This window comes from Leopardus geoffroyi, chromosome B1 (genome assembly GCF_018350155.1).
Source record: "Leopardus geoffroyi isolate Oge1 chromosome B1, O.geoffroyi_Oge1_pat1.0, whole genome shotgun sequence".
Classification (NCBI taxonomy): Eukaryota; Metazoa; Chordata; class Mammalia; order Carnivora; family Felidae; genus Leopardus; species Leopardus geoffroyi.
This window is the reverse complement of record NC_059327.1, coordinates 797,243-814,769: the sequence shown is the minus strand read 5'-3', so window position 1 is coordinate 814,769 and position 17,527 is coordinate 797,243. Positions and strand designations below refer to the sequence as shown.

The window sequence follows — 17,527 nt, the reverse complement described above, 5'->3', positions numbered from 1 at the left end:
GTCACGTGTATGAGCTAGAACACGGGTGTGTGCAAGAGAGGTCGCCGGCCTGACCTGGGGCTCACATCCCCTCCTTTGGAGACGCTGCGGACAGACAGGCTGGGTGACAGCCTGCCCAGCAGGAAGTGAGTCGGAGGTCCCAGAAGTTGAGGCCTGGTTGTATCAAGGGTCAGGACCCCTCTCAGGCCGACAGCAGGGCCGCACTGCAGAAGGGCGCATCTACACGGGCCGTTGGCCCACGAAGCTCTCCCAGCCCGCAGGCGCAAGGCACACAGATGCCTGCTTGTCCGTGGGCCGTGGTGGTACCCGCCAACCCAGAACGAGCCTCCCCACAGCATCCCCACCATGTCTGCCAGGGGCTAGCCTAAAGCACGCGGTTAGCCACTAGGGGAAAACGAGTAATATGTGGAGATAATCTAACCTCTGTGTGGACATGTCGTTATCGGGACCGGGAGCCACTCAGCCTCTCATTCCTGGAGCTCCAGGAGCCGCAAGGGCTCTCGGGGACACGGGGCTCGAGGCAGACCAACCCAAGACACCGCGTGTAGGGTATTTCATGCCCACATCATGAGAGCACGGACGAGACTCAAATCTGACACCAAACTCTTCCTTTCCAACAGGCAACATCCCAACGTGGAAGATGAACGGCGGACCCTGTCCTCGTGTGAAATTTCTCTCGCTAGCCCTTCTCCGGAACTGAAGACGACCCCCTTTCAATTCCAGGGGGCCCCAGTCGGCTCGTCCTCTACGTCGGCTGCACACGTTCCATCTGTACTTTCTGTTCCGAACGTGCTTCAAAATGCGGCCAATAGTCATGAGTTTAGCAACAGGAAAATAGACAGTACTTTGCCTAAACATACTAAATCTGCAACCTGATATTTAAATTGGTCGGTGACCAGAAAGATAGAGCATTTACTTATTCCTTGAGCACACTAATGAGGTAAAAGTGCTTCAGCGCCAGCTGAATGCCTGAATCTCAGATATTGAATAATCTAAAAAAAATAGAAATGTGCAAATTAGGGTTCATTTGTGCATTTTATATCATTCTGCATAAATGCATAATTGTGACCGAGTCTCAGACACCAGATGGTCTATGTAACTCATCCCCACGTTCACTCTATTTTATCATATTTAGTAGCTGTGGCTTCACCTCTGATTCTAAGCGCGGCTGACAAAACTGCCTCCGTTGGTAATGAGACCAGATATCGGAGTGGTCAGTTTTATGCATTTGGCTCAGAAACACACAACTGTGAAGTGCACCCCCGGCTGTGGAGATGAGAACGACACGGCCCCTCTGCTCGTGGTGCCCCGTCACAGGCCCAAGGCACATCAGGCTCTGACAGGCATCCGTGGAGAAGGACCGTGTACGGAGCATAAGACGAGGCACAACAGAGGGTGTCTGATGGGAAGGACGCGGGGCTTATCGCAGATGGTGCTGGGGCTGACCTTCAAGTCTGCTCCTGGACTTCTCTGTCTTTAATAAAAAGTATCACGTGTCCCCTCTCCCCCCCATCCATGCAAACCCTAACTTCTGCTAAGATAACAAACGTAGGCCACTCCTCGTGTCTTTTTCCATGTTCGCCTCACACATGCTCACGCACACACATATGCACACGTACAGATATATATAGGCACACATGCCCACACACACAGACACACACACACACGTGCATGCTCCCCACACACTACTCTCCTTCCTCTGCCCACTGCACTGCAGAAACTCCTTCCACGTCCAGAATGAACTCACGGAGCCCTAAGTCCCCAGGTAGGGACCCAAAAACGGGTATGTGTTACCTGTCACAAACATGGGTGGAAAGGCACATTGTGGCATGTTTGAAAGACTCTGCATGTGGAGTGCACGCAGCGCACGATGAGGGATTCTGACAGCATCTGAAGCAGGAGAAATACAGTCTGACACGGGCTTTGGGAGCAGATGTTCACAGCTGGCTATAAACGCTGAGAGGGGAGTCTGGGTTCTCTGAGCGCTTGGAGACCCAGTGAGGGGACAGCAGAGACGCTGCTTCCTCCTTCACACCGTCCGCACCAAGAGAACGTGCTCCAAGTGAATCTGTGTCCATCTAGAAACCAAAAGGATCCTACATTTCTGCAAATACTTCCAATAAAAGCATGGTTGGTTGCATAAACACCTGCGGAAACAGTCACAAGTGTAGGAGAACTGTGGCTGAACAAGAGTAAACTTCCTGAACGCGGCAGGAACCCCTTGGCAGACAGTAGGCGGCGTTCCCAATCAGGGTGCCTGGGCCACAGGACCCCCTGTGAGTGCTCGTCTGCTCTCCCCTGGGTGATCAGCCCCCCAGCACGACCCTGTGCACGGAGACAAGGGCTCTACTACTGGGGTTTGGGTTTGTCACCTTCTCCTGGCAATCCCCAATTTATTTCATTGTTTTGCTTTCCATATTTTGAATCTATTCTAAAGCAGATGATTGAGCTTTTTGGAGTATCTTTTTTATTAATTTTTTTTAACTGTTCATTCATTTTTGAGAGAGAGAAAGGGACAGAGTGTGAGCAGGGGAGGGGCAAGAGAGAGAGGGAGATACAATCTGAAGCAGGCTCCAGGCTCTGAGCTGTCAGCACAGAGCCCGATGCGGGGCTCGAACTCACAAACCGCGAGATCACGACCTGAGCCGAAGTTAGACACTTAACTGACTGAGCCACCCAGGTGCCCTGGAGTGGGTATCCTTTTATCAGTAAGTAGTGACTTTATTTAAATCCTGGGTCATTTCCATCTTGTGTTTTGTGGTATCAGAGCCTTTTTCCTTCTGTCTCTCCTCTCCTCTTTTATATTCCACTTTATACTGAGCATGTGGTGTTTTTCTGACCCCCGTTGATTTTCTCAGCAACTTTCAGGTGTTACCCAAAGCCATCCGGCATCCGTGATGATGAGGAGAAGCCCCCTGGGAGTCTCTGCAGTGTAAGTCCTGTAAGTCATCTATACATTCTCTTCGGGGACATTTAAGACTATTTGTCTCTGATACTCCAAAGTTTCACTTCATTGGATGTGCACGTGTTTCTATTTGCCTGGTTTAGCATTGGAAGTCTTCGGATCACAAAGGCACAACGAATTTCTTCAGTCCTAAAAAAAAGTCTCGGCCTTCCCTTAAGAACAATGCCTGTCCTGTCGTCTTCATTCTCTTTAATTTCTCATTCAACTGCAGACGCGTGTTTGGTTTCTCAGGCATCTTCAATCTCGTTTCCTATCACCCTTTATGTTTTTATGTGACGTTCTGGGTAATACCTTTACCTCTGTTTTCTGGTTTGCTCATTCTCTGTTCAGCTCTGTCTAATCTGCTTTACAATAGACAGACACAGCAGTGAGTTTAAATGGCATTTCTTGTCTTTAGATATGCTGTTTGTTCTTTCATCGTTTTGTTGTACTAGGTAGTCATTTTCTCAGGACTTCTGTTCCTTTTCGAAACCTGGTTAGTAATTGAAACACAGCCAGTATCTGTACAAGCCCACCCTTCTATCCGGTGTTCTCATCCCCTTAAGCTCTCTTTATGTGGGTTAAAATCGTTTTTTGTATGCTTGTTTATCTAAAGTGGGTTTTTTGGTTTGTTTTTAGGAAAGGGGGAGTCCCATGTTGTCAACGATTCCGTAGATAATTTGTGATTTTGATCCCACCGCGGCTCTCAGGTTCTGACAGAACCGTAACCGATTTGGGAACGATTTTCACATCTATTTCACCAAGCGGCCTTCTGTGGCACACAGGCGCGGGGGCTCAGATCTCACGCCCACGCCTGGAGTGTGCATTCCTTGCTGGTAACTTTATACTCTTCCCATGACCCTGGAACCGTGCTGGGCTTCCTCTATGCCTTCTAGGTCAGGGTTCTCTAGTCTTCTCTCACACGGGGAAACCTGTTGAGATTCTGCAGTTTCACTCCGGGGCAGGGTCCCAGCACCTGCACCCCACACCTGCCAGGCTGTTCTGCCTCCACCCATGCCAGCACCCACTTTGGCTTTTATTTCTCAGGGGCTACTGCGGCTTGAGTCTTGCCTCTCCTCTGGTTTAAAAGTGTTTCTTATCTGGGGCCCAGAGCTTTGCCTGCCTCCACTCAAGCTCAGGTGCACACCCAAAGCAGCTCTGGCCTGCTGCACAGTTTGGTGTGTTTACGGCATGACGAGAAGAGCTCCTGCCACCCTCCATCCTAACCTGGCGAGACCAACAGTTTTCCTTCTTGTATCCTCAACAGTATGTTCTGATTTGTACTAAAACACTAACCATTCGAAGGTCCCAGAACACAGATCGGCTGGAATGGAATTCTGTTTTCTCTCAAAAACCAGTTGAATTCTTCGGTTCCTAAGCAACGCTAATTTTTTCTCCAGTGCCTGGCACATGTTCAGAACTTACTAAATGCTGGTTATCTTCCACAAACCTCCAAGAATAGCAATCAGAAAAGACCATTTTTACCCAAAGCATACAATTAAAGAGGTCTGATCTGCACACGAGACAGGGCAGCAGCTACAGGTGAGGTGCTGACGCGCTCGGCTTCCGTGAGCGCAGAGGTGGGGCCAAAACATTTCTTTTCAAACCTACGATGCCCAGGCCTTGAAAAGCAGCCTTCCTATTTTTCTCCAATTGTTGAGAGATCCCAAAATCTTAGGAAGATATCTACTCAATTACAGCGCAAAAACAGAATGGAAGTTTTACGGTGTTTGGAGTCATCTGGGAGGCAAATCTTCAACACTTATATTAAAAAATCAAGAACAGGGGCGCCTGGGTGGCTCAGTCGGTTGAGCGTCCGACTTCAGCTCAGGTCATGATCTCACAGCTCGTGAGTTCGAGCCCCACGTCGGGCTCTGTGCTGACAGCTCAAAGCCCGGAGCCTGCATTGGATTCTGTGTCTCCCTCTCTCTCTGCCCCTAACCCACTCGCATTCTGTCTGTCTCTCTCAAAAATAAAATAAACATTTAAAAATAAATAAACAAATACAAAATCAAGAACAGAATGCTAGTAAATCCAGGAAACACTTTCTACTTTTTCTTTGTCATGAGTGAGGAAGAGAAGAGGTGGCTTGGGTTCTGATGAGGGAGCCTGTGGTGGATGGAGGACAAAGTACAAGCTAGGCCCACCACCCCCACAGGTGGGATGTGTGTGACATTCCTCAGGCTCTCCTCGCTGCCCAGGGACAAAGGAGAGGAAAGAAAGCAAAGGACAAACCGACAGAGATCACAGGCAGGCAGGACGCGGGTCTCCACAGTTTACAAATATCTTAGTAAATCACAAGAAAAAGGCAATCTGATCAACAGCCTCATCTCCAGAAACCTACAGACTCAGTTTCCTGGAGCCCCAACATCACCCTCCATAGTGATGTGGAAACAAAGGCAGAAGGAAATGGCAGATAAAACTAAATGTCCTTATAACCTGCAGCCCATTGATAGATACTCGGGGGCCGGCAGAGCAAAATGTTTCTCCAGGAACTTAGCATGTCTTAATGCTAATCTCTGCTGGAGGGAAAACAACCTTAGCTTGACAATAACTAGGCATCTGGGATCCTGGGAGTCTTCTATAATGTGTGAAAATCTCATTGCAAACTTCCCCTGGACTTTATTTCCATTAGTATATAACCAGCCTCTCTTCAGCGTCCCAGGGCAGCTCTTCCTGTCCACAGGTCCTGTCCCTGTGCTTTAATAAAATCACCATTCTGCATCACAAATGTCTTCAAGAATTCTTTCTCTGGACCCCATCACCCCACCATCACCCCAAAACCTCATCAGGTTCCTTCTATTCGTAGTGAGATATAATAGTCTGTATGTCTATCCAAAATTCTAAAAGCAGTATGCAATTTGTGTCCTGAAATGATCAAAGTAGAAAACAAAACAGATTTTAAAAGAAAGTCTCTTATTTTGTGGGGTTTTTTTTTTTTTTTTTGAACTTGAATTTTGCTCTGGGACCAGAATTTTTATAAACAACATTTTCCAAATAATCTACTATATATCGATGCCTCCATAAATGGTCTCCTTTGGCTCTTAGGGCAAGTATCGCTAAAAGTCTTTCAGGCTAAAACCCATCCAAACGTTTGTGTAGCATTATTCCTTTGCACCAAATTTACATTAAGTAGCTCAATTTATTCCTTAGTTTTAATTGGGTTAAGTAATGTACATGGAAGGCACTGTTATTCCATTGCAGGGGTCTCTAATCAGTCTTCCTCAACCCTTGTAGGCACCATTATCTGTCTTCCCATATCAGAAAATCTATTTGCTAGGAGAGCAAATTGAAGCATAAAAAAGTAAACAAACAGGCGTGTCCAGGAATTGACGTCTGTGGTTCTAGGAAACGTTCCCTGTGGTCTGGTTAAAAAGCAAGTGTTATCATGTGTCCGTCAATAAAGTCTGAAAGGATCATATACTCTTCAAGTATTTTCCTGCATCAAACTGATGGGTTGTATCACACGAGGCCCTCTGTCATGTCATGCTTACAGCATCAACACAGACCAACCGCGTGATCTTGCCAGTTAAAGTGCAGTCACTCCCGTGTCTAAAGACAGCAGGAACCACTCAGAACACGATACAAATCGGGACAGTCTTACTACTCAAGGACTATCGCTAACTATTATAACAAGAATGCCCTTAGCAGATTCTAAACGTTGTTGTTTTTTTAAATCGGTCTCTAGTGTGGCCAAACACTATGGTCACCGTCTCCCCGCCCATGGCACGGTGAGTCTGGCTGAGTCAGGAGCCCCTCCACCTTCTCGCAGCCCCTCCTTGCAGCTTTCAGACTTGAACTGTCTGTATATTCTTGGTAGGAAGAAAGATACCCACAAGTAACAAGAAATTCCATTAAACATTTTCCTGTTGAGAACATAGTCATCCAAATTTCAGAAACCTTGCAAGGTAGAAAGTATAAGCAAATTTGCATACTGAAATTGTGGTCTACATTTCATGTACAATTACAAACGTATGTTCTCTGAGAAACAGGGATCCCCAATCGTGGCATCCTCAGGTCTCCAGGACCCCATAAACTTTGTTCCTAGTCTGGCAGCCTGACAGATATGATCATCTGAGACAATGCTAATTATTCAATCTGAACCCAAAGAACTAGCTTCCTCCAAGAGAACTCATCATTAAAATGCAAATAGGTGTTTCCCACTTCACTGGTTTAGCAGAGAAAGACTGTTAACAGCCTTCTGACAAGAAAGAGAGAAGCTTAATGAGTTGATGCCTTAACCTCGCGGACGGAATGAGCGCAGTGCACCCCGATCCGACTGCGTTCTGCACCAGCCTCCGGCTCTGATCCTCTCTGTGCAACAGCCTTTATGAGTTAACTCATAGAAGCTGCAAGAAACTACGGAACAAAAAAACTGATTTCGGATTCCACTCACTGCACTCAGGCAGCTCTCAGACTAATTACTTAAACGATTTAGAAATGTATGAATATGCATGATAGCGCCTTGCCTTTCAAAAAGTAAAGCCCAGCTGAGACCATGCCATCAAATCTTCCCTCCCTTTCTCTGATCCACGGATACCGTGCTTGCCTATCTGAGACGCTGATGGGCTGCAGAGACTGGGCTCCCAGAGGAGAAGGGGACAGGCGGCAGCCTGTCCCATGGCCCCACAGGCTCGGCCTCAGCCTCCCTGCCCCTCAGTCTCCTGGGGTTGGACAACTGGGGTTGTTCTTTGAGTAAAGCAGGTCTCGTTTCACATCTACAGCTGGAGCTGCCCCCAGACTAAGGGCATATCTCTTCCCTCTTCTCCCGACATCGTGACACCTTGGGTGTGCATGGACAATGTCTGTAATGTGGACGTGAGGCAACAGCAGGCTGCTGGGGGCACAGCGGCGACTGTCCAGGACGGGCAGACACAGGGCTGATGTCGGACAGGGTGGGGCTGGGACGCTCCAGGTGAAGGACCCCACCCCAGCCCGCAGTGCCGAAGGCCCCGGCGTGGAGGTCAGCCCCGGGGTCCCACGACCGGGGCGTCCACAGAAACACACAGACACCTATCCCTGAGCGAGGACTCCCACCTGGATTCAACCGCACCCTCCCACGTGAGCTCTACCGATTTGTGGCAACCGAAATCTGCTCTCTCAGGACAGCGCGAAGCAGCAAAGAGCTGAAGACCACAGGACGCACACAGACCGCAGACGACAGACACTGTGAACAGGGCCAAGCAGACGAGAAAGCATGATGCGGCGTGGACAAGCCACGAGGTACAGCTCTCTTATGTCTCAGGGTTTCTCCAGAGCACGGAGCACGCGGAAAACGTTCAGCAAAAAGCGCGTATGTTGGGAGTGGGCAAAGGGAGTGCACAGGGAGCAGTCGCGTGACACGCACGTTCCCGGCGTGGGAAAGCCAACAGAAATTGTACAAGGAGAAGGAATAGAATCTCCGAATGCCGGAAGGACACAGACACGCTGGAGAACGTTGTCGGCACCCACCACACCCTCAGCACCTGGGAGAGGGGTCCTGGGAGAGCAGTCAGGAGGCAGCCGCTCTCATCAGGAACCTGCCCCGGAGGGCCCTCTGCGACCCCCGACTCTGACGCCCGACTCTTCTGTGACCCTGGAAACACCAGGGGTCCAAAGTCGCGTGTTTTCTGTAACAGTGACTCTTAAGACTTTACACTTTAACTCGGTGCACTTTGTCATGGCCGTATCCGTGCGTAAGAAATTCCATAAACAACACAGCAAGAACTCTGAAAACTTAGCCATATCTCAACCACAAAACTGAAGAAACAAGAGTGTTGGATGGAATTTCCAAGTTAACCCAATATTCACTTTTTTTTTTCAGCTTGTGGGTAAAAATCTTCCCAGTGAGTATGACTACACTTACATAGCTCCGTGCACTTATCACGGTCACTTTGGGGTCGTGGACATACTTCAGAGGCCATCGTGAGGCTTCTGCAGTGCGCCAAGCGAGAAGTTACTGCTCTGACCCCGGAAATCAATCCCTGATGAGGTCAAAGCCCCCATTAGCGGAGGTCCTGTGCTGACCACATTTTATTTTTTATGATGACACTGAAAAATGTGACAGATTTTGGCCTTAACAATTTTGGAAGGTAGTTAAATCATATAACCAGGAGCTCTACTTTGAAAAGTATTGTAGACACATAAAATTCAAATTATCATACATTGTTTAATATCGCTGATCACCAGCAAAGTTCATGCTGTGTCTCTCAGGTTTAGTCACTAATACTAAGGAATGGTTTTCTGAGGTCCTATTTCCTAGGAGGCTCATCAGGACTTTTGCTAATATATCGAAAGCCAAGAAATACGTATTTCTAATGCTGGCATTTATTACCCGGAGAAACCGGATGAAAATCTCTAAATCCAAAACAAAAAGGAAAAATGCTGTAATTTGGCCGTGATTCCACTTTCCTAGGGAAATTACCTCCTCCCTACCCTCATCCCATACACCACACAGATGATTTTATCCATTTTCCATCAAACACCTTGAAGAATGCTTCCAATTTGTAACGCGCGCTTGGGCGCGCCTCACCGCCGTCTGTCACCGTCCAACACAACATATGAGCCACCGTGGAGCCCCCGCCATGCCCGCGGGAGGCAGGGGTGGTCAGGACGAGTACACTCACCTTCTGGCTCCCCGCAGAGGGTGCACTGGGATTCTGCAAACAGAAGAGAGAGAGAGAGAGAGGCCGTTACTGAGGGGTCTCCAGCTGGCGCCACAGGTTGAACGACACAGCAATGACAGAACCGCCCGCTGGAGAGACGGGTGCCGTCCAGCTGCTTCCACCTGCCTCACAGGCATGGGTGGCCATCTCCACGCCCACAGCCAGCACGGCTCCCGCACCTGAGCAAACTCCGTTTTAGAGAAACTACCGTAGCAAATACTTCGTATGTTACATTTTAGCAGAATACCGATCTCTCTTTGTCATATGCACATGCACACATTAAACATGTTTTCATGACTGTGTATGACTCAACACAAATCACTTAGCTGAAGTAAATGTTATGTTGTATCACCTAATTTAACATCTAAACCTTTACTATGATTACAACTCTCGTATCTGCTTCCAGGCACACACAATTATGAGCAAAAGGATGACACTATATCTCAGTAAAAACACGAAGCCTAGAAGCACTGAGTGTCCTCACTGAGCAGGACCATGCCTCTGCGTCAGGCCCTGCAAAACACACCAAGACACTTGGGGGTTGCGGCATTCACGTAGGGAAATGACCGTAACAAACACAATACAGTAAATGTAGGTGCAAATGGCTATAAGATATTTGTCTTTTGGAGGAAGAGGTCAGACTTTGGCTCCAGGTCACTGTCCACCTTCCTGAGTAACTCTGGGCAGGTGACTCACCCCCGTGGCTCCAGAATGGGGACACTGGTATCCTCCACGCAGGGACGGGAGGGCTGAGTGACAAATGCGTTCATTCAGCCCATCAGGCACCGGGCACTCGGGGGAATGTGGCCTCCTTCCACTCCAACCCCAAGGAGCAGCAAAGAGCTCATGGAAGAGACCGTCTGGGCCGAGTCGTGAAGGACACGTAGGATTTTCAGTAGAGAGGAATATAGCACAAGAGCATCCAAGTCAGAGGACAGGCTTGGGAGAAGGCAGACGGCCAGTGACAAGTGACAAGTCTGGCTGCAGGACAGGACAGGGCTGGCGGGCATCAGCATCAGATAAGTGGGGAGGAGACAGTTTGGGAAGGGAACTGAAAGTCATAAAAGGAGCGGAGAGGTTTTGTTTTTTTTTTTCTTTTAATGTAAAATGAGAAGCCTGGAATGGTTTCTGAAGTGGGGAGTGTGGTGTGTTCATCAGTCTGTGGTAGGACCACCTTGGTGGCCAGGACAGGCTGGGCGGGGACAAGTGAGGGAGTCCAGAAAACGGGGGAGCCAGAGTGTTCAACGGAGAGGCCACAACTAGGTGCAGGGGCCTCGCTCCCTCGGACACCACGCCAAGGTCTAGAAGCACACAGACGTGGGCTCAGGACTTAGGCCTAGGGTTAGGACACAGGGCAGCTGGCACAGCACTGAGGCCACATCCCTGCAGCCACAGGAGCGGACGCCAGTGATCGATGCAGAGATAAGCAATGAATTCACAGCACCACCGATCGGGGATCCACAGGAAACAGGAAGTAGGGACCTCTTGCCCAGTGCCCAGCGACACCCCAGGAGCATCACTCAAATCTCAAAAGCCAGGCCCCCCTTGCACAGCGCTATCTGCCTTCTCCGTGGCGCACCATGGCTATGATGCCGAGCACACCCCAGATGATGCTGGAGACCCCTTGTTGCCTCCCCTGTGGGTGAGCTGCCTGCACTAAGGGACCTTTTCCTGGCCACATGATGACACAGGAGCCTGATGTCCCCCGGCCCCGGCTCTCCTCACGGTGACAGGATAGACAGAAATGGAACTTCTCCTGGGGCCTCTGGGAGGCATGTGTGTCTATGGGGGAGAAAGAGGTGATGGCTCAGGTCTCCCTAGTAGACCAAGGAGCTGGGGAAGGGGACCAGGGAGGCGGGCAGCCTGGGGCCAAGGGCAGCCGTGAGTTCAGAGCCACTCACATGGGAGAGCCAGATTTACCTCTCAGCCCAGCCTCAGCCAAGACCTCTGTCCACCCTTCCTTCCCCTACAAGAGACCGGAACTCAACACCAGGCTGCTCAAGTAGGACGTAGTTCAGACACTGGCATCCCCACTCATCCCGAAGTGCTAATCTGATCCAGGAATATAGGATTTCTCAGTACATCTAATCCCCACCACAGGTCAGGTGTCAGAATTATCCACCAAGTTCAAGGCACAGTGATCACACAATAATGATCAGAGCACAGTAACTGACAGTGAATTCAATTCTGTGAATCAAAGATCACCAGGCGCCTGGGGAAGCATGTCAGTTTGACCACGGGCAACATTAACTTCTCCAGAGTCCAAGGCTTAAGCAAATGCCATTTTGGAGTTCATCATTAATGCATCTAGGCCTTATCCTTAAAAAAATTATTTCCAGCAAGATCACAGGTAAGAAACCGTCATCCTCTGTGTTCTAAGCCCAGGCAGGACACAACGTGACTAACTCGTCACTCTTTGGTATAGTCCAACTATTTCCTGTAAAGCTCTGTCGTGGGCCTTCTGCCGCGAGCTGCAGGGACTGTTAGCAGGGTGGTGAGGCCTTCCATTTGTCTGTGACAAACGCATCCCTGGGGGACCCACTGCCACACTGATGAGAACGACCCCAGGGAGCACCGGAAATTCCATGTGCCCCGAGTCTCAAGCACAGGTTTTCACGTGAGGGAACCAGCCAGCCTGTGTGTGGAAGGCGGCTGGGGCCCAGTGCTGTTCCCCACTTTACATGGATCATAGACATCATCATCCTCCCAATCAGGAAGATATTCCAAGATGACAATTTAAGCTGAGACCAGTGACCCCTGTCAATGGTGGCCTGTTGACCTCATCATAATGACATTTCCTCCTAAGTCCCTGACCGTCAGGGCACCAGACTCTCCCCTCCCTAAGTGCCCTGGGAGCTGACTGTCCGGAAACCCAAGGACAGCAGGCCTGCCCAGCACTGGGGACTCTACCTGGACTCACGCAAAGCACAGTGAACATACACGTTACAACCATTTTTTCTGCCGGAAATGCACTGGGGAAGTTTCACAGAAAGGTGAGCTGTTTGATGAGCTTAAGTATTTACCCAACGTGGGTGGGAGGGAGGAGCATGTGATCTACGCCAACCTGTCTTCCCTCAGGAACACCCATTAAAAAAAGAGACACAATGTAGAAGGGAATTAAACTGGATACACTGTGAATTCATCATCATTAGTACAGAGTCTCATTTAAATTAGGAGAAGACTACACTAACTTATGCTAATTGACATAAGATAGAGAAATCTGCCTGATGATCTTATGTGCCCATAATCTATACCTGAACCAGACGCAGCCCTGGAAGGATCGGCGTATTCCCCAAACTACAAAACATGAACCGTGAAAGCCTAACCCGCTCTTGCTTTGGCATAATCTTCCCAAAGTGAGGGACGGCTACGTCTCCCGTGTGAGTCCGTAAGGCATTTTACGTGTGGAGGTTACTCTAAATTGCTACACGTGTTTTCAGAGCGGTGGCTTTCAGTGTAAGTGTGAAACATGCACACATGTAGGGTCTCTCCCGCTGTGGGCTGGACAGCGTGGGTGGTGCTGGCCGTGGGCTGGGCGGTGTGGGTGGTGCTGGCCGTGGGCTGGACAGTGTGGGTGGTGCTGGCCGTGGGCTGGACGGTGTGGGTGGTGCTGGCCGTGGGCTGGGCGGTGTGGGTGGTGCTGGCCGTGGGCTGGACAGTGTGGGTGTTGCTGGCCGTGGGCTGGGCGGTGTGGGTGGTGCTGGCCGTGGGCTGGGTGGTGTGGGTGGTGCTGGCCGTGGGCTGGACAGTGTGGGTGTTGCTGGCCATGGGCTGGGCGGTGTGGGTGGTGCTGCCATGGGCGGTGTAGGTGGTGCTGGCCGTGGGCTGGGCGGTGTAGGTGGTGCTGGCCATGGGCTGGGCGGTGTGGGTGGTGCTGCCATGGGTGGTGTGGGTGGTGCTGGCCGTGGGCTGGACAGTGTGGGTGTTGCTGGCCGTGGGCTGGGCGGTGTGGGTGGTGCTGGCCGTGGGCTGGGTGGTGTGGGTGGTGCTGGCCGTGGGCTGGACAGTGTGGGTGGTGCTGGCCGTGGGCTGGGCGGTGTGGGTGGTGCTGGCCGTGGGCTGGGTGGTGTGGGTGGTGCTGGCCGTGGGCTGGACAGTGTGGGTGGTGCTGGCCGTGGGCTGGGCGGTGTGGGTGGTGCTGCCATGGGTGGTGTGGGTGGTGCTGGCCGTGGGCTGGGCGGTATGGGTGGGGCTGGCCGTGGGCTGTGCGGTGTGGCTGGACAGGGGACAGCAGACCCAGGTTGGCAGCGGGAAGGCAGGCAGGGGCAGTGGAGGGCCCGGCGTTGGGCTGCTGTGCCAACTGTATTTTTTTTTTTAAATGTTTGTTTATTTTTCAGAGAGAGAGAGACAGAGTGTGAGTGGGGGAGGGGCAGAGAGAGAGGGAGACACAGAATCCGAAGCAGGCTCCAGGCTCTGAGCGGTCAGCACAGAACCCGATGCGGGGCTCGAACTCACAGACTGTGAGATCATGACCTGAGCCGAAGTTGGACGCTCAACCGACTGAGCCACCCGGGCGCCCCTGTGCCAACTGTATTAATTTGCCGCTCCTCACATACTCCCCTGCCTCCCTCCAGCTGGGGCCGTGACTAACAGGGGCCAAGACCTCGCAGCTTATGTCTGTCCTCCCGAGTCTCAAAGCTGCAGGAGACCCCATGGCTCTCATCCCGGGGAAATGCTGTAGCACAGGGGCCACCAGAGGTGGAGTGCGAAGCCATCCTCTGGATGGGGGGTGGGGAGCGAGTCAGACCTGCGGGCACCACGCGGGCAGAGCAGCACTGTCACCACTAGTGCCCCCCAAACACGCACACAGTGTGAACACCCTCCACAAAGATCACATGAACAGGATCACCCGTCCACACGCTTAATGGGACCGGGACATGGAACTCTATGATTTCACGGCTATGTGATAATATGATGGCACAACAGCTCAAGTAACCTATTCATCTGCCAAGGAACAGCTTAACTGGGTCACGACCATTGACACCAGGGGTCTTAGGAGCTAAAATGGGAATATCTCAAACATTCAAAAGTAAAAAGAGGAAAGCATAGAATATCATATCTCATTTCCATTTTTGAAAGCGTGTTAATATTTTTCAACATGTAGAGAGCCTACTGTGTGCCAGGGCTGCTGATACGCACTGAAAATGCTGTTATGATACACTGGGTGCTGTACACGGATAAATGCAGAGCAAAGCCGAGAATGACAAACAGTGGATTTATATCAGATGATTTCTAGGGATATGTGGCAACAGGAGTGAAAGTATGGGTTACGGACAAGGAGTATAACCTGAAGCTCTCAGCAAACTTAGGCTAACTTTTCATTTGAAAAGCATTTTAAAAATGCAAACAGGTTAAGTATAAAGGAAAAAAAAATTTGTGGCACAAATCCAGTCCCTAAATATTAGCTGTTAGTATGACAATCATCTGAGTTTGCCCTCGTTCCAATTTCAAAATAAACAGGACACGATTACACTATCTAGGAGAGTAATAGATTCTATTCCAAGGGTGTTCCAAAAGTAAATGGGATAATCATGAAGATGCCTTATCCCCAAACCTAGCACACGGTGATCAGTCACCAAATGTTAGCAGTTCAGTAAGAATGTTCACTGATCATTTTTCTACAAAGATAAGAATCACCTCACGTGGGCAGACACTGACGATAGGAGCCAGTTACGATACTGTAAGAGCTGTGCCTGAGGGAGGAGAAATGTAGCAATGCACATGTAGCCCCGGAAGATGGGAGCACTTGCAGGGACAGCAAGAGCGACCGGGGCTTTGAAGGATCAGTAGGAGTTCTCTAGGTGAGGTGTGGCCCTCTTGGGAAAGGAGTCTGCATACGCGTCTGGGGAAGGAAATTATGCAAGTTCTATTTCTAACCATTTTCAAAGTGTTCCATTAAGCAGAATATTGTTCCATGCTATCTCTTTCTCATCTCTTAATGTGCACCCCCGTTAAATCTTCAATACTTGAGAAACACGAGAAGAAATCCCACGAGAAGCCATGTAGCTGGGCCACAAGCTGGCTGCACGTATGCCCCGCTGTTAAGTGGTGACTGGAGGGTAGGACCATTCACTCAATCAAATAATTGAATGTCAACAGAATTCCAATGAGATTTTATTATACAAAATTTAAAAATGTGAAGGCAAACCCAGAAATCAGTAGCTTTAATAAAGCAATAGGCCATAGGGAACAAAATATAAAGTCCACGGACAGATGTCTGGAAGCCCCTGTTTGCTGGTCATCGACCTCTCTCCACTCTGGATCCGTCATAACACATACGATCACAACTTCAGGATAGCGCTAATGTGGGATGCTCACATATCTCCAAGGACGCCTCCCTCCGTCCCTCCCCTCTCCCTGAGGACACAGTTGTGACCAGAACAGCAAACGGCTGTGTGGAGCACTGGACCGTCCACAACTGTGGGAGCGGCAGGCACTCAGCAGGCACTCGGCAGGGCCAGGAGGCCCTCCAGCTGCCTCTGACCTGAGTCACCTGTGAGTGCCTGCTATTGCCCCTCCCGTTTCCAGCCGTCATGTCCCTAAATGTCATCTTTGACTCCGGAATGCTTCTGGGGAGCTGATTCACCTTCAGAGTAAGTTTGACTTAGGAAAGTTAAATAATCGACTGGGATCTCTGAGCAAAACCAGGGTCCCGACATCACTTGCTGGGATGCACGCTCACTGCCGGCAGAGGTACGCCGGGGTGAAGACTGAGCTGCAGAGTAAATGGCTTGTCTGCAAATAATCCAAGGGTCACTCCGTTCTGTGCCAATTTTACCTACGAAATTTCAAGCTCCTCATGACTCCGATCTTATTAACTCCTGTGACAACTACATGTAAATACCAGCATTATTATTTCTTTCATTCAGTCAGGAAAAGAGAAGTCTAAAGAAATGAAGTCACGGGCCAGCCATGCAGGCAAGTTAATAGCCAGGACCAGCAACTTATTTCAATTTATTTGTGTGAATTGCTCCTGAAATACATCCATGGCACCCACGAATGCTGAACATGATGTGCTCTTGGCATTTCCGTTCTCGCCAACAAAACATGCACAAGCCGATCTCCCCGTTAAATCAGCCGCTGTCCCTGCAACCACATGAAGGAAGCTTGTGTCGAACCTGATTTCTGGTTCCCAAGGATGTACCCCAGTACAGTGACTGTGACATCACAGCCAATACAATGGACGGCTCTCCTAAAAGCTAATGCCCCCAGGGTCCTGCTCTCGGTCCACTGGTGCCTCATCTTCCGTGGCCTCTTTGGGGGAGCTCCCCAAATTCATGGCTCAACTGCCACTCCCTTATGCCAACAGCCTTCCCCGAGCCCAGATCTGCAGACCCCAGGCCCAGCAGCGGCCGCTGAGACCCACCGTTCGGGCAGAGACGCCCCCCGCCCCTCAGTCTGGGCCTGAGCAACCCGGCGTTTGCCTTTCCCCCGTATTCAACCATACCCACCACATACAGCGCCATGTCCCCAGCGTCCAAGTTCTCACTCTTGCCCAGCACACCACGGCCTCCCAATGGGCTGTTCCTGTGGATCTCCAGGGGTTCTCACAGTGCACGGAGGGTCTGTGCTCCCTCACTTCATATGCTAAGATCCTAGCCCCCAAGCTCAGCTTACTGGGCACAATGTCTTCACGACTCGTCCACGTGTAGCCTGTGAGTGAATTTCCTTCCTGTTTAAGGCTGACTAATGTTCTACTGCAGGGACAAGCCACTATTTGTCTAACCGCTTGCCCATCCTTGGACCTCTGAATCACTTCCACCTTCTGGCTACTGTCAGTAATGCTGCCGCGAACATAGTGTACCAGGGTCTGGGTCCTTGCTTTCATTTGTTCTGTCCGTATACTCAAAAGTGGGGTTGCTGGGTCATATGTGCAATGGACTCATTGTCTATGTCTCCACCCCTGCCGCCCCCTAAATTCATATGCTGAAATCTTACC

The 17,527-nt window shown here is 50.3% G+C and overlaps 1 protein-coding gene across 9 annotated transcripts in view; it reads right to left on the bottom strand.

Annotated features, from left to right (window-relative positions):
* The window catches only part of DLGAP2 (DLG associated protein 2), a 786,292-nt gene that overhangs the window by 335,499 nt on the left and 433,266 nt on the right, over nucleotides 1-17,527 (bottom strand). For all 9 annotated transcript variants that reach the window (XM_045451319.1, XM_045451280.1, XM_045451288.1 and 6 more), the window contains one exon: nucleotides 9,550-9,582. In XM_045451319.1, the coding sequence (XP_045307275.1) occupies nucleotides 9,550-9,582 (33 nt within the window). The remainder of the gene's footprint in view (nucleotides 1-9,549; nucleotides 9,583-17,527) is intronic.